The sequence below is a fragment of the Polyodon spathula genome, chromosome 22 (assembly GCF_017654505.1).
Source record: "Polyodon spathula isolate WHYD16114869_AA chromosome 22, ASM1765450v1, whole genome shotgun sequence".
In the NCBI taxonomy this organism is placed as follows: Eukaryota; Metazoa; Chordata; class Actinopteri; order Acipenseriformes; family Polyodontidae; genus Polyodon; species Polyodon spathula.
In genome coordinates, this window is record NC_054555.1 from 24,800,584 (window position 1) to 24,818,887 (window position 18,304).

At 37.8% G+C, this 18,304-nt stretch overlaps 1 protein-coding gene across 1 annotated transcript in view; it reads left to right on the top strand.

The window, feature by feature from the left end:
* Positions 1-1,405: 1,405 nt before the first annotated feature.
* glt1d1 (glycosyltransferase 1 domain containing 1) overlaps positions 1,406-18,304 on the top strand; it is a 24,918-nt gene continuing 8,019 nt past the window's right edge. Inside the window, exons 1-6 of the mRNA XM_041223893.1 lie at positions 1,406-1,571; positions 3,153-3,301; positions 4,391-4,496; positions 8,762-8,813; positions 10,068-10,104; positions 11,863-11,919. Coding sequence (XP_041079827.1) covers positions 1,504-1,571; positions 3,153-3,301; positions 4,391-4,496; positions 8,762-8,813; positions 10,068-10,104; positions 11,863-11,919 — 469 coding nt within the window. The 5' untranslated portion in view covers positions 1,406-1,503. The remainder of the gene's footprint in view (positions 1,572-3,152; positions 3,302-4,390; positions 4,497-8,761; positions 8,814-10,067; positions 10,105-11,862; positions 11,920-18,304) is intronic.

The following is an 18,304-nucleotide window of genomic DNA, read 5'->3' on the forward strand; positions in this document are numbered from 1 at the left end:
CCAAACACGGAACCAATGCAGACTTTCTTCACTTCCACATACAGTTCCTGAAATCAATACAAGTCACAGCACAATCCTGTGACTCTATGTGCCGCCTACAGTCCCAAGGACAGCGCCTCATTGGCTAAACGTCACAAATACAGGTCCTGCATTGGACACACCTCACCTCAATCTCTTCTATTTTTATCGCGACTTCCTGGATAGCGTGTAAACATGCAGGCCCCACCTCTTTACCTGCACGCAGACGGGCATTTTTAAAGGGACATATAACGCCAGGAAAGTTTGCATACGGGTGGTTGTTTAAAGGGCGTGTTTTTTTGGCACACCACATTGCACTTTTTAATTATATCTATGACATATTTTCCAGACAATCCGTTGCGTTTACATTCTCCAAATGCAGTTTTAGCTAAAAACACTACATCCCTTTTTAAGCTAATTACTATGCATCAGCTAGTATAAGGTGTTATTGTTATATATGTTACTGACAGCATTTTACAACTAAATGCCCACATCACTATAAAATTCCATCATGGGTATAATGTAAAACACATGTCCAAACACACACACACAACAAATAAAAAGTAACATAAAGCTGCTTATTGGAAGATCCGCTAGTATAGCAGTGCTTTTGTTAACATGCATTTATTTTTTTGTATGTATTGTAGCCTGGTGATAAACAGTCCCAAGAGAAATCTGCACTGGAAAACAATGCACGTTTGCAACAGAACTCGAGGTTCACACTTCGTGTTGGTTTATATAGGTAAGGTACTTGAATCCAATAGTAGATTTTTAAGGTTAACGAGATCAAGTAAAAAAAAAAAAAAAAAAAAAACAAACAAAAGCCTTTCGGATCATAGTACAATACTGAGACATGGACTAGTGTATTACTAACAGCAGTCCAAGTATTTGGGATAAACTGAGATGGGAAAATGCTGCCTCTCTGAGCGACTTCAAACTAAAGCCTATTTTAGAAATCAACCTTAATGCTCGCATTTGTTAAGCTTTTAATAAAGCTTCATTTACCAACTGGTTTTACAATAACAGTTTAATGGAGAACAGCACAGATTGCCTATATAAATATGCAATGTTGCAATACAAAAAAACAAAAAAATAGAGGTAGCATTTGTAATGGTATTGTAGCATAAATGATTGTGATTAGGAACTGGATTCCTTTCAGTGAAGTAATGGCCCCAGGAATAATATATATATATATATATATATATATATATATATATATATATATATATATATATATATATATATATATACACACACAAGCACACACACTAAGTTTTAACCTATAAATGAAAAATGCCCATTATGTACAATAGGAAATAAAATGACTCATGACTTGAGTTAGTGTTTCCGGTGGGGCGATTTTTGCTGCTGAACTATAGCAGTAGGAGTTACAGTTGTAGAAAGCATAGGGTCGTCGGTCATTATCTAAATCGATTTCCCCCGTGATAAAATAGGAACGTGGCAGGGCACTGAGATTATTCCGATATGAAATTACTATTTATGGCTTGCCTGAGTCCTAAAACTGGCAACTGTACAACAGCTGAAAGGATCAGGTAAGAACAGAAAGCATATCTTTAAAACTTCGAACCTAAATAAAGCATTCACTTCACTCATGTTTAGTGTGCAACCGCCCCTACTTATACTGCCCAGTTGTTGCAAGAATGATTTCTATCTACTGTACACCAACAGCACGCTTTACAGTTACAAACTAACAGCAATTTAACGCAATGGTATCCTTTGTATTTGTGAGTTATTGCAATGGTGACGTGGTGTATGTCAATTGGGGTCAGGTAATCCTTAGTCCTATTGATACATAACAACATGCATGGACTGGCTTTGCACCCGAAATATCACAACTCACACGGCACTTCATTCTGCAAGTTATCATTCAGTGTTTAGTACTGTACATGCACCAGAAGGTAACAGAACATAAGCCGTGCAGGTAATTTTGAAGGCAGAAAAAATGCTTGAAGACACCACTGCACTAGTAGCAAAATATGGCAGTTAGCAATTTACAGTTTTTTTAGGACGTTTTAGTACCAGTGCCAAAATCTCAAGATTTTGTGAGACTGTACACAAACATAGAGCCAGATTTATTTTTAGAGAGATTATTCATGTCAGCATTACATTTGCTCCATTTTTATTTCAGAAATACAGAACTATTAATCTTATATTTTGAAGACAGACAAAAAGACTTATAGTCAAATGTTTGTCATTTAATTTCTCAATTCATTACTATTGAGTGTTTAATATTAATCTTGCAAAACTAGCAACAGTCAGGTCACCGTGTCAGGTTACGTTAAGGACTCAAGTGTGCCTTTTGTCACTTGAACAATATATATATATATATATATATATATATATATATATATATATATATATATATATATATATATATAAATATATGTGACAAGTTCAATGTTTACGTAAATATAACAGTCAGACATGGTAAATTTTTTTTTTATATATATATAATATATATATATATATATATATATTATAAAAAAAAAAAAAAAATTGGTCCAGACTGACGTAAATTATTTAGGTGTTCTTCAGATGTCCAGACTGCATTATAATAATCCCACAAGAAGTCACTTTAGGACCAAACAAGACACATAGTCATTGTATACCTTGTACAAAGTATCTGTGGTCCTAGTGTAACAGGCAGTGTTGTGTGGTACACTGCCGTTACAGATTCTGCCCTGTCCCGTTGGTGTGAAGAGATGAGGTTAAAAGCACTAAAACTGAATGCAGAGGAGCCCGGCTCTTTTGAATTGTGGTTAAGACGGGATCACCAGTTCACGTCCAGCCTCTACTCTCTTACACTAGCATCATCCTCAAACATAACTCTTGTATATTTACTGTGCTGAAGGTGATTTCATTGAGTACAACCCAAGTTTCTTAATCACATTTCATATCTCTCTCAGCCTCAGCCTCAGCCTCAGTCTCAGCGATGGAAAGCTGAAGCCACAAAGTGTGTTATTATACAGCTCTGGCCAAAAGCTTTGCATCACCTAGAATTACATTAATATAATTTAGATATTTTATTTAACATGATGTAATGAGAGAATGATACCGTAATAATTTAATATAAAAATAAACACATGTATATTTTGGTTTTTCTTTTATGCTAGGGAGCACATTGAAGCAGCAGGTCATACCTGTGTCCTTCGAGATACTGTTGACTTTAAAAGTCCAGAGGACGTAGCAAACCTACTTGCAGAAGAGAAGTACGAGGGGGCACTCGCTATTCACCTCTATAAATCAGGCAGGCTCCTACTGGGTAAGGAAGCCAGGGTGGGTGTGGGCAGTGCTTCAGATGATCCGGTGATCAACACATTGCTGCACACATAAATGCCACTATCTAAATGGAAAGAGTAAGAAAGGTAGCCACAGCTATGTACATCTGGAGACTGGTTTTCTAGCTTCTGTTCTGAATGCACCTTTATCTAATCTCCATTTCTGACCCACCTTTTAGAATTTTAAATGATTGAATCAGATCACAGCGCAGTCTTCTTTGTTCAAGACTGAATAGATTAAATTATTTTCACCTGTCTGCATATGACATGCCTTTTAAACCAGGAATAAATCCGGTCATTCTTCTTTTCATTCTTCTTAGAGCAGCAATATGTTTTTTGTAGCAAGGTGACCAGAACTGAACACAATATTGTAGTTGAGGTCTTACTGATTTAAATTCAACACTTTTCACTATATATCTGAGCAGTCTTGTTGCACAGTATTTACATAATAACTCAATGGCGGGACTGCTTGCTTCTCATGTTGCCTGATCAAAATGGGATAACTTGATTCTGTGGACCCAATTCACAAAACTTGCATTCCAAGTGGGTTAGCAGGTGGTTTGAAACACAAGGATATATAAACCCTCTTTGAAAAGCTGTATTTAAAAAAAAAAAAAAAAAAAAAAAAAAAAAAAAAAAGAAAAAACAAACAAATAAGGAGTTTAAGTTTTGTGACTAACAGAGTGCTATATTGGAGTTTTGTATTTGTGTGTGTGCTTGCATATAAGCGCTTTCTGTTGTTTTGTGTTGTTAGTTCTGCTGGGTATTCTTCTAGAGAGATACATTATATTGTCATTGCTCTCATAACCAGGCCTCTAAATAATATATTAATCTTTATTTAGTGCTCTGCTGTATATACTGCAATGATCTGTCAGGCAGTGGGTTTATTCCTCCCTGTTGTGCACAGTGTTTTCTCACCTAATTAACTGAATCTCTTCAGATTTATATCTTTTTGTTTTATGGGGGCAGGGGAGGCTTTCAATATTATCTAGTTACTCACTACTGGCTTGAAGATGGAGTGAGGCAGAAGTGAAAATCACAGAGATATACTCTTTATTTTAATGTTTTCTCAGACAGCTGCATTCCGTTTGGGATTGTGTTTGGAGGAACCGATATTAACGAAGATGTGAAGGGTGAAACCAAAAGACTAGTCATGGGGCAGGTGTTGCAGAAAGCAAGGTAACATCAACATCTAACCTGATCCCTCAGTCCAACACATACCATCAATTAGTATCACCTGTAGTGTGCAGCACTTAATTTGTGTAAATGGGTTACCCTTCGCCTGACTAATTCTTTTGTTAGGCACATTTTATCCATGACATCCTGGATAGAAGATTCTCAGTTGGCAGGTGCTTCCATATCGAACTTGACACAAATTACTGATGCCTCAAAAGTGATGATTCTATGGGTCATTCTGAGGAACTAGGTATGGTTATCATTGGGTCACATATCCCTCCAGAACAACTTATATTCCTTGTAGACTCTTTACTGTGCATTGAATCAGTGTCGTCTTGCTAGCCCTGCACCCTGCTGACAATGTTTTAAGCTGCTGCAAAGCTTTTGACAAATCCACAGGTCACCGATGCTATGCCTGCTATTAGTGCATTGTTAATAATAACAAAGCAAATTGAAATAAAAAGTCCTATTTAATTTAAGATTTTTGCAAATAATATAGCATCAACAATCATGTTTAATTCCAAATATGCCCAAACAATGCAAAGCTACATAACATAAAAACAACATACAGTAACTAAAGCATCAACCCTCAATCTTTTTTTGAAGTAATATCATAATTTCATTGTTGGGTTTTGTGCGCCTAGCATTTCTAATCTAGATGTGATAAGTTTGATTCTGTGTCACAGGTTTTTGTGAGTTGATTTTGTGTGAATTTTGCATTCAAAGGAAAACCAATATATTGAGACAGCTAATTTAAAAAGAGCTACTCTAGTTGGATTTGATTTTGAGCAGATTACCACCAGTGCAGTTCAATTACAGAGCGGTTTGTGGTGTTATTTATGATTTTCAACACTATCAGTCGCTTGGCAGTATCCGGTTTGCAATCTGTTGTGCAACATCACTGGAAATGGATGTATGTCATTTGAGTCTCAGCTGACCACATTAACCCTAATATTTCAAGAAACACTAAAAAAAAGCATGCTAAGAGATAGAATATAAATAACTCTTGCTCTCTTGTTTCTTCACTTTTATATGTCTGTTTGTATGGGACATTGCAATTTTTGTTGTACTTATGAATCCATTCCAGCTGGCCTCGTAGGATCCCTTAATACCATCCCCTTGTTTAAAGGAATTAATTCAGTGTTACAGATGTGTCTGTGGATAGTTCCCATTCACATCCCCGCATCATCAGAAGAGCAGTGATTAAGTGCAAGGGTTGATTCTCTTGTAGTGATTGCTTCTTCACATTTCTCTGTGGTAGGAGTTAGCTGAAAGCACATTGCTCTGTGGAAGGAGATAGCTGAAAGCACATTGCTCTGTGGAATCTCAAAGCACAGAATGAGTTAGCTGAAAGCACATTGCTCTGTGGAAGCAGATAGCTGAAAGCACATTGCTCTGTGGAATGAGTTATCTCAAAGCACATTGCTCTGTGGAAGCAGATAGCTGAAAGCACATTGCTCTGTGGAAGGAGTTATCTGAAAGCACAGTGCTCTGTGGAAGCAGATAGCTGAAAGCACATTGCTCTGTGGAAGCAGATAGCTGAAAGCACGTTGCTCTGTGGAAGGAGTTATCTGAAAGCACATTGCTCTGTGGAAGGAGTTATCTGAAAGCACATTGCTCTGTGGAAGCAGATAGCTGAAAGCACATTGCTCTGTGGAAGGAGTTATCTGAAAGCACATTGCTCTATGGAAGCAGATAGCTGAAAGCACATTGCTCTGTGGGAGCAGATAGCTGAAAGCACGTTGCTCTGTGGAAGGAGTTATCTGAAAGCACATTGCTCTATGGAAGCAGATAGCTGAAAGCACATTGCTCTGTGGAAGCAGATAGCTGAAAGCACGTTGCTCTGTGGAAGGAGTTATCTGAAAGCACATTGCTCTGTGGAAGCAGATAGTTGAAAGCACATTGCTCTGTGGAAGCAGATAGATGAAAGCACATTGCTCATGGAAGGAGTTAGCTGAAGCACATTGCTCTGTGGAAGGAGTTATCTGAAAGCACATTGCTCTGTGGAAGCAGATAGCTGAAAGCACTTTGCTCTGTGGAAGCAGATAGTTGAAAGCACATCGCTCTGTGGAAGCAGATAGTTGAAAGCACATTGCTCTGTGGAAGCAGATAGCTGAAAGCACATTGCTCATGGAAGGAGTTATCTGAAAGCAAGTTGCTCTGTGGAAGGAGTTATCTGAAAGCACATTGCTCTGTGGAAGGAGATAGTTGAAAGCACATTGCTTCTTCACATCGCTGTCTGGTTAGCTGAAAGCCACTTGGCCGCTGCTTTCTTTAGACTTTTTCTGAAGAGCAATGAAGTCTGGCAAGTGGAAGGTACAGATAGTGACGAAAAAGATTATTTTACCACTGGGGACTGTAGCCAATTATTTTCCCAGTATATTGATTGTGTATTGATTTTTTTTGTGCTGTTATGCATATTATTATAACTCACATATAAAAAGGCAACCAGTTACTGTTAAAGATTTGTCAAGATTCCTGTACATCTTATCCTGTGTATAGATGTCACCCCATTCATAGAACAGGGTATTTGTCAGCAGGGTTTGGTTCTAGGTTTTTGGGTTTTTTTGTATATTATATATGCGTATAGATTATATATATAGATTATATATATATATTAATATATAATAGATTTATATATATATATATATCTATAAATGATACCATGTTTTATAACAGAAAACATTCTGAGCAGACAAAGCCAAACTGCCTGACACAACATACTAACATATACAATTCTGTAAGAAAAAAAAGCAGTATTTTCACTTTACTTTTTTTACTCAAACATTCATTTACAGAAGTAGCTATTGCAAAGTAGTTTGAGCAATTAAGCTGTTTATAAGGTGTCGTTAGACAGGTAGTTGCTACTGCATATTCACAAAACAAGTCTGTATTCACAAAACATTTGTTGCCGAGTTTACACCCCTTTGTTCTAAAAAGAACACAGAATGTTTGTTACAAAGCCTCAAATAAATAAGTCAGGAGTTTCATTGTACAAGAAAAAAAAAGATGCAAACTTGGGTTAAATGCTTTGTGAGTACAGCTTCATGTGTGGATGCGTATTTTGGGTTTCAGATAAATAAATAAAAAATAAGTAAACCTTTCTACACAGTCATTTTTCAATGTTTCAAAAGCTTTGAAATTAGATAGCAAGTACAAGTTATTGCTTGCAGAATTCTGATTTGTGACCTTGGTCTACTCTACAATGGTACAACTCCTGTGCCACCAAAGCATGCAAATTGTGCTGTGATTCTACAGTACATTGCTGAATAATGCAGCTGCACTAATGAGTGAAAATAAAAGAGGTTTCAGTCTGTTAGGCCTGTGTAAATTAAGGAACACAACAAAGCCTGTTTGTGTGCAGACCTTTGTAAGTAACCATGATTGAAAGCTTATTAGCGTTATCTATGAATTTGGAATATTGCTTTCATTAGATAGTCAAAAGCATCTTTCTCTGTTCTGTTTGAGTTTTTAAAGACACTCAGACATCCACCTTGAAGCCTAAAGGGATAATTTCCTCTGCAAAGGACAGATATGATCTCTACCTGCAGCTTCAAATGACAGTCAGCATCCAGACTGCTGCAGTTTTTAAAACATACTTTGATCAAAAAAGTCTCTTGATTGAAGAACCGTACATCTACAGTATCTGTCCATTTGCTTTATTTAAAGGTTTAAGTGTTAGTCTACTTGAAGCCATTCCTCATACTATTCAACAATTCCATTAACCTTCTGCCTTGATTTTTGTGAAGTTTTAGTGATCTTGTTTTATTTTGTGTGGTTTGGTTCACAAAACAGAAATGTAACTTTAAATACAAAAATACATATTTTTAATAATATATATTTGAATTTGACTTATACATTCTACAATTCTAACAGATCTGCTAGTTAAATTTATATTTGTAAAAGTGTGTTTGGAAGGTTAATTAGATATACATAAAACTGTATACATTGTTGTCTGATTATTGAATCCTTCAATATAGCGAAAGTAAAGGTTACCATATATTTTAAATATGAATAATGATCACTAATGGTGTGGATCATTAAAAAGATCAACTACGCAGGTAGTATAAAATACTTCCTACCAGTGAGGTTGTATTACAGTAGGGAATGATGCGCACATATAACATACTATAAAGCGGAATTGAGCTGTTGTATGCAATATAACAGTGTTTTTGTGCGCTTTGTCTTTTAAATTATGTGTTTGTTCCAGAGGAAATGATTAAAGATACCAATCGGATGTTTTTTTTGTTTTATATGTTGTTTTCTAGGTTTGCTGTGGCATTCTCAAACAGATTGAAAGAAGAGGCAGAAGCCTTTTGGGTATGTATTCTTGTTTATGACCAATTTACAAGGTTTGACAGATGTCGAGGTGAAAGTTGACCATTTGACCCCAGAATTGCATTCTGGTTGATAACAGGTGTCTTTGCAGCCACCTGGAGCCATGGTGTCTGAACACTTTGAATGTTGATGTAAATTGATTGCTTGACTGTATTACTTTGCAGAAAACAATCAATCCACAACTCCCATGTACAATCATGCAAAAGACAGTTGTATCAATGTATAAACACAGCCATCAAGAATAGCAATACGGTACACTTGTCAGATTATTCTGTGTTATATATTAATTGCATAGAGGAATATTTTCATAGACAATAATAAAACAGGTTTATATGGCATGTAGCAAGCATGCTGATAAAAACTGTTAGTTAAATGAACTAAAGGGTAAAATAAGATCCCAGACATGATAATAATAAGTGGGGTAAGTTTAAGGCTATAATTGAGTAGTGTTATTTAATAGTCATGCTAATATGACTAGTGTGGATATGCTCACACATGTAACAGATGGATTTACCAGTGAGCAGGAGGATGATGGGAAGTGTAGTTCAGAGAGGTCCGTGCAGGTACATGAGAAGCCATCTTGAGGTAGGGAGTGCAATTAAAAAGTTTAAATTGGTGGTCATAATGTAAAAAAAAAAAATAATAATAATAATAATAATTTAAACAATACACACACCTTACATAAACAGTTATAGCAACACATGGGCACAATAAAATAAAAAGGTCTTTATGTACCCTTTAACAATCGCTTGATATAACGCTAATCCTTTGCTGAGCGTGTGCCTTATGGGTTTGAAGGAAGAATTGACTGTAGTTGGGACTCTCTGTGATCTAGTTGTTAAAGTAAGCAATAGCCATTGGTGCAGTTGTCTTGTATATTGAAGCACAGGCAGTTCATGCCATTGTATTTACAGATTTATTGATTCGAGAGGAATACCCCGTACTGTACAAGATAGAACCCCAGGTTTGCTTTTAATTTTCACATGGTGGATGTAGGTCATGCTACCTCAAGCTCTAAACTTGTATTTACAGCTGTGGCAGGGATGTATGACAATGACACATTTGTTAGGCTTGAGATTCACATCCCTGTACTTGTACAGCAGATACTGTACATAGAAAGAAGATGTTGGAGTTGGTTTTATAGAGTGATAAGGATATATAGACAATAGTGTATTGCTTTGACACATTTTTGGGCAGAGTAATAATCATGTTTTAATGCATCTTTCGTTCTTAAAGCCATTCCATGGGAGTAAAATATATGTCCAGCCTCAAGGTAAGGGAAGTAGTCCTTGCACGTTTGCGTTTATTTTGTAGTAGATTCCGCTGCATGGGGGTGTTGCATACTGTCCTGTTATTGCTTTCATTTTCTGAATGTCATTTGATTGCTGTTATTGTCTTTAAGTATGTCCTATAATAGGCTGGAGTGCTACCTCAAAGTGTAGTGCTACTTAAGTACACTAGATGCTCAATACAATAATAAGGAAAAAGTATAGGCAGCCGCACACTGCTCAAAGTAGTGTACACGATATTTAGAAGTAGCTTTTTTAAACTAGCTGCACGCTTTTCTGCAAAAGCATTAAGTTACTGCTAGATTCTGTCTCAAACATAATTTGCTGTTGTGGTAATACAACAAAGCTGTCAGCTGGGCTGTTTTCATTTCCCTTTCTATTTATAATTTCTGTTCGGAACAGCCTTATTTCAGAGCTCTGCTGTTTGTCTTGCATGATCTAGCTCCTTCCTGTGATCCTGGGCCTTGGGGATGCAGGAACACATTAGCTCTGTGCTTGTGTTAAAGATCAAGTGTAGTCGAAGATAAACACAGTGACCTTTTAAAAAGAATTAGAAATGTCACAAAATGATAATTGTATGCATTGTTCCAGCTTCCAGCAGCAGGCAGACTGTCTCATACCTGGGATTGAGCATCGCCAGAACTAGAAGCCTGTCATTTCTGATCTAGAGTTAGAAATCAACTGCGCATAGGATAGCAAGATGTCTAACATAGGTCTGTTGTTGAATTGCACAATTATTTATAGAAATCCCAGAATAATTCAGTAAATGAATACAAAGACTGTACAAATACTATGCAATGCAAGCTTTGCTATGCTTTAAGTTGTTTTATATTACTCCACACAATTTTCATTACATTTTTTTTAAGGAGTTGTGGCATTGCGAAAGCCCTTAATGTATAGAGCGTGTGTCTGAATGTAAGGTTGGCAGGGATGGGGTTAAATCTATCCCTGCCAGCCATCACAGGTGTGGCCATTCCCTAGTTAGGTAATTGGAGAGTGGCCACATGTATAAAAGGGACCAGAAATCCTTTGTTTGTTGGAGGAGTTTGGGGGTGGTGATTTTTATATTGTTTGGCAACTTAGTAGTGAAAGCTAATGCCCAGCCTAGAAGTGTGTTCTTCTTTTGTTTAAGCCTTTTATTTTGGCCCTCATGTAGTGTAGTGTTTTGTTTGTTCCTGTTTTGTTTTGGTGAATAAATTCCGCAACGACGCTTTAAAAATGCAAAGAAAATAAATAAATGGATAATTGGATCTGCTGGAACCCTGACGCAAACCAAATCCAGTGGGGTGAGGGATTGGAGGACCTCCTCTAACAAACCAAAGGATTTCTGGCTCCTTTTAGGACCGGTGCCCTTAAACAACCAAATTTTATGCAGCTTGAATCAGAATGGACACAGCATAGGCAACACATGTTAAAATGATGCACCACTGTGCAATGGCATACCCGAGCATCATATTCACCTTTTCCTCAATGCCCTACTCCCATGGTTCAGCAAAGGTTATGCCCCCGTGATGCATGTGTTCTGATTCACCCTGTATTACAATAAAAATAATGTTAATTTACTGTTACACTTGTTCATTGCTCTATCCAGCAGAAATTACATGTACCAGCAGTAAAGGTTTTTTTGTTATCATTATTATAGGTTTATTTTTCTTTGCCATGCTGGGCAATATTAGAGAAAGCATTGATCTTTGGGGCTGAATAATAATACTAATTGTGTTTTATTGTTCCAACAACTCTAGGGATTGAGACCAAAGCTGTCACATGCTTCAATTGGAGGAGCTTTCTGAGGTGTACAGGTACTTCCTTTGAGTTGTTTACTCTGCTCTGTAGGTCACCCAAGAAGACACTATATCAGAGAAGCACATGGTTTATTTAAATACCAAGCAACAATTTGCATGTCATTTGCCTGCAGTGCATTCTGGAGGCTGTAGTTTTATACCATAAACTTGCACTTCAGGTACAGTGGCTTGCGAAAGTATTGACCCCCCTTGGCATTTTTCCTATTTTGTTGCCTTACAACCTGGAATTAAAATTGATTTTTATTTGGATTTCATGTAATGGACATACACAAAATAGTCCAAATTGGTGAAGTGAAATGAAAAAAATAACTTGTTTCAAAAAATTCTAAAAAATAAATAACAGAAAAGTGGTGCGTGCATATGTATTCACCCCCTTTGCTATTAAGCCTCTAAATAAGATCTGGTGCAACCAATTACCTTCAGAAGTCACATAATTAGTTAAATAAAGTCCACCTTTGTGCAATCTAAGTGTCACATGATCTCAGTATATATACACCTGTTCTGAAAGGCCCCAGAGTCTGCAACACCACTAAGTAAGGGGCACCACCAAGCAAGCGGCACCATGAAGACCAAGGAGCTCTTCAAACAGGTCAGGGACAAAGTTGTGGAGAAGTACAGATCAGGGTTGGGTTATAAAAAAATATCCAAAACTTTGAACATCCCACGGAGCACCATTAAAGCCATTATTAAAAAATGGAAAGAATATGGCACCACAACAAACCTGGCAAGAGAGGGCCACCCACCAAAACTCACGGACCAGGCAAGGAGGGCATTAATCAGAGAGGCAACAAAGAGACCAAAGATAACCCTGAAGGAGCTGCAAAGCTCCACAGCGGAGATTGGAGTATCTGTTCATAGGACCACTTTAAGCCGTACACTCCACAGAGCTGGGCTTTACGGAAGAGTGGCCAGAAAAAAGCCATTGCTTAAAGAAAAAAATAAGCAAACACGTTTGGTTTTCGCCAAAAGGCATGTGGGAGACTCCCCAAACATATGGAAGAAGGTACTCTGGTCAGATGAGACTAAAATTGAGCTTTTTGGCCATCAAGGAAAACGCTATGTCTGGCACAAACCCAACACCTCTCATCACCCTGAGAACACCATCCCCACAGTGAAGCATGGTGGTGGCAGCATCATGCTGTGGGGATGTTTTTCATCAGCAGGGACTGGGAAACTGGTCAGAACTGAAGGAATGATGGATGGCACTAAATACAGGGAAATTCTTGACGGAAACCTGTTTCAGTCTTCCAGAGATTTGAGACTGGGACGGAGGTTCACCTTCCAGCAGGACAATGACCCTAAGCATACTGCTAAAGCAACACTTGAGTGGTTTAATGGGAAACATTTAAATGTCTTGGGATGGCTTAGTCAAAGCCCAGACCTCAATCCAATTGAGAATCTGTGGTATGACTTAAAGATTGCTGTACACCAGCGGAACCCATCCAACTTGAAGGAGCTGGAGCAGTTTTGCCTTGAAGAATGGGCAAAAATCCCAGTGGCTAGATGTGCCAAGCTTATAGATACATACCCCAAGAGACTTGCAGCTGTAATTGCTGCAAAAGGTGGCTCTACAAAGTATTGACTTTGGGGGGGTGAATACTTATGCACGCTCAAGTTTTCTGTTTTTTTGTCTTATTTCTTGTTTGTTTCACAATAAAAAATATTTTGTATCTTCAAAGTGGTAGGCATGTTGTGTAAATCAAATGATACAAACCTCCCAAAAATCCATTTTAATTCCAGGTTGTAAGGCAACAAAATAGGAAAAATGCCAAGGGGGGTCAATACGTTCGCAAGCCACTGTATATCTAATGAGAAACTGCAAATACATAAGATAAAACATGACTGAGTTAGGGGGTCGTACGCTAAATAATGAATCAAAATGCCACAAAGGTTATGACATTCAGCTGAAATGTTGTGATTTCATTTCACAGTTGCTAAATGACCAAGGGCACAGGGTACAACACTGGGTAAAGCAACAGTTAGTAATGCGTTTATTCAAAAAACTGCACAGCTCTTGGTAAAGCTGTAATACAAATGCATTCAGAGCTCAGTATGGTACAGCACCACCAAATTCACAGGAAGTTGTTTGTTCTAATGACAGGACAAGAAAAGATTGGAAACCCTGTTGTAAAAATTCCTGCAGGGCTTCTCCTGAATAGCTTTTGCTTTTTGGCTTGAATGGCACGATTTATTCATTTACGTGACATTGCTTACTTTTTCCTCATCGCGGTTGCAAAGCGAAGGAGCAGCAGCACAACACACATATTTACCACATCAGTAAATGCATGCCATTATTCAAAATCTCTGCATCCCTGATTTTAAATTGAACGCTGAGGTAATTTTCATTCTCAATATGTCATGCCACACAAGCGCCTTGCACCTCTGTTTAATAACTCTCCAAAGTAGAGCCATTTGTCTGCCCCCCTCCCCCCCATCCTGCTTGAATAATGCCGATTGCCGTCTGGCCAGACACTTCATGATAAAATAAACGTGGGAAGGGGTTTATAATAAGAAAGACGTGCTGTTTAAGAATTGTTTTTTTCTTGCGAACCATTAAAGTCATCTTTCATTGTAGTCTATGCTAATCTGAAGGTGTGAAATTATTCATGTGGTGTAGAGATTGGTAAATAAACAAGAACTCTCTGGCATCTGCGCCTGTCTAAATTACAAGTTGCAAATTGTCTGAAAATTATGCAGCTAGGATTATTTGATATCATCGGCTGTCTCTTTTCATTTGTCTTGTCATTGTTGATTATGATTAGTTTTTTATTTTGTATGGTTCCGTCAGTGTGGAGCTCAATTATTATCTCGACTGTCCCACGTCACTGCCTGTTTGGAAGTTTCTTTTCCATTTCGTTATGCCCTTGATGACTGAGATGTGATCTTATTTGTGTTTTTAGCCTTTTGTCGTGGAACATACTGCTACAGTAAAACCTTTTTGCTGCAATCATACATTTGATATGAAGAGTGCATTTTTCCGTGGCACAGCGGGAATGTTTTTTTGCGAGAGTCAAAGCTTTAGGTTCTGTGATGTACATATTAACTGGCCTTTTATTTATTTATTTTTTATTTTGGTTCATGCAGTAGCTACAAAATGTCGTTTTGAGTCAAATGTATACATTTAATTTTGTTGTGGTAACAAACTATGAAAAATATATTTATTGACAGAAGCAATATTAATTTGGACAGTTAAACTGTATAATTTGTCTCATCTATTTGAAATTAAATTATATATCTGCTTGATAAGTTACTGTTCAATACAACAAAGCCTGTGGAGTTAATACATCTTAGTGTCACGTGTTGTTATGACTAATCAATGCTGCCTTCTCTGATGGCCCAAAACTTTTTTAAAAACTATGAAGACCAAGTGTAACAGGGCGAACAGCCCTGCACAGTGTTTATTGTAGAACGGGGTCTTCCCCTCCGCCCCTGTGTTATTTTTTATTTGTTTATTATTTTGTATGACGGCGCAGCTGTGCATTTTTGTGTTATTGTTTTAAAAATGTATTTGTTTATAAATGAAGGCGAACCGCCGTGCGTTTTGTTTTGCAGCGTGGATGGGAAGCCCCATCCACCTTATTAAAACCCGTGCAGAAGGTGGCCATCTCCCAAATTAATTAAGTGATTAATTTGTTGCTAATCGGGAGATGGTCACCTGTATAAATACCTGCAGCTCTCTGCACTCCGGAGTGTGTGTTCAGAAGTGGAGAACGGGAGAGCGAGAGGCGAGAGAGATATTTAAAAAAAAGAAAATAAGGATCAGTGAAGGCAGTTGCTCAGCCCGACCTTAGCGTTTATTTTTGTGTTCGTGAGTTATTTTGTTTAATTGTTTTATTTCTGCTCTGCGAGCAAGTGTTTATTTTTGTTCAAATATTTTATTTATTTTTTGGTTCATTAATAATGGTCCCCGCACGCCGTCTCTGTGACACCAAGATATATATTTTTAGCTTTCAGCAAAAAGAGAGTATCTTTGTGTCAAGTAAAAAACACATTTAACGGAAAAAAAAAAAAAAAAAAGAAAAAAAAAAAAAAAAATCAATCAATACCAATTTTTGGTGTTGCAATTTAAACTTCTGAAAGTGATTTCTACATCTGTACAATAGCACTAAAAGAAACACAGAAAAAAGAAATACTCTGGAGACACCTTAATGACAGCCCAGGTCAATTCAGACAGACTAAGTAATGTTGACAAATCCTGTTCTAGAAAACTGTGCTGTCCTTCCCTCCCTCTGCAAAAAGCAGGTTCTCAGGGTTAGAAACGGGAAAGGTTGTTAGGGGTTCTCAGTGAAGCCAAAGGCCGCAACAAAAAACAAACGACTACAAAATACTTAATGAAATGTCCAAAAGTAAGAAAAAATATATAAAAGGTATATAAAATGAAGCCATCTTCATGCTATAACAAGGCAGCCAAGTTTTACCTGCATGCCTATGTTCTAGTCATTCCTGTGGAATAGTACAGCCATGCCTGTTCCTGGAGTAAAGCTTCATAATATGGACCTGCTTTTCCATTGATCAGCTCACCAGACCAGGTCGGTCCCTGCAGTACCCAGTGAGAGGAGCTTAACTAGCAGTGTGCAGCTGGGAAAACATTGCGGGCCACTGGAGACTCTCTGCAGGCACTCCGACATCAGTGAGGTGGAAGGCTGCCAGCACAAGCGAAAGAAATGCTTGGGGGGGCGCCGTTGGGCAGAACACAGCTAGCTACCAGGGACAACTCAGGGCAACAGCGGCAAAGCACGCCAACACAGAGAGCGGAAATCTGAAAGCAGATCCAAAGCAGTCAGGGAGTACAGGAACTAAGAAGAGGTGACATGACTGGATTGGTAGTGAAAACAAGCCGAACTGAAACCTAGACTGGGCCCCTCGCATTGTGAAGCTCTGGGGTCCCTTGTTTAGTTCGAGGGAGAATAACAAGGGTGCCTATCCTCTCCCTGTCGATCCTGTCCCTGGCTGTCCTATGTCCAGCATTAGCTGTTGTCCTGCAGCTGTAAACTTAACGTTTTTGGAGAAATGTTTCATAATAAAATCAGGATGTTTGGAAGAGTGTTGTTCAGATCAAAGGCAAATGGATAGAATAGAGGTTTTCAGTTTAGAGTAAAGTCTAATTCAAACCTCAAAAACATTTATTTTATGGATAGTCATGTTGCGCCTTTTCATCATTTTCATTGCTGCATTTAATTGGAGACATTCAGGCATTTTTTTTTATAGAAGCATAAACAAAACCATGGCTATGATGCTTCCATATAAAGACTATGTGCATGTCAGTGTGACACAGGGTGCTGTGTCTGTGTCAACAGTAGAACTAAAACAATCCCACTTGTTCATTTGAATGCTGTCAATATGATAGTCCAACTCCAATATTGTATCCGATACTACAGGGCAGCTGTTGGTTTTGGCAATATAAGTTTTTAGTATATAAGCTGCTAAAAACGTTGCATATCGAATCAGAACTTACTATTAGGAAGCAGTGCATTAATTCTGTGTAGGTCTGCCACTTAACCTGACACCATCACAATGGAAAACTGCAGCAGAATTCTACGTTAATGATGTCTTAATTAAAACAAATAACTTGGATGGGTTCTGCACAGACTGAAGGTTAATTTAGCTCTGATACTGCGTATCTGAAGTTTGATTACCCCAAATCATTGCAGCTGGACCCTGGCGTCCTTGAAGTATATAACTGATTCTTTTTGAGGTATTGTGTCCAGATAACTGGATTTTATTGTGAAAAAGACCAGCTACAATTTTGCAACTGATATGTACGAACAAACTTCTTCTCCTTCCAAAACAATCATAACTAGAGTCATGTAATCCGGTATCTGCAGTTATTACCTTACATAGAGAACAGTATCATTGCACTGTGTGGGGCGACCTACTTCTGGTTAACTTATTTCTCTGCAAATAAATAACAAAGTTTGTACCTAATTGTGTAATATAACACAGACATAAAACAATGTCTATTGACTAGTTGCATGTTGCTAAACCTAATTTGAACAAGCACAAACATTGAGTGGCATTAATGAAGAGGTTATTGGGGTTCATGTGGAAGTGAAAATATTTTGTTGTTGTTGTTCCTACCAACAAGCTAAGCATCTCTGTTTGCCTGCTGCTGCGATCAGCGCTGACAGAGCCCGTGAAATGCAATGATTGCAGTGGGACCGCAATGCTTGTGTTCAGCCAGCAGAGGATTCACTGAAGCTGGAAGCAGAGTATAATTGAAAAGCATACCAGGGCTGGGAATTGCCACTAGTTTTAAATCACCAGGCTTTTTAAATATGTAGAATCAAGAGAGAACAATCTTGAGTTAATAGAGCCCATAAACCTGGACTAAATTGATTTAGAATGAAAGTTACCCTTGTATGTGAGGTATATTGCATGTGTT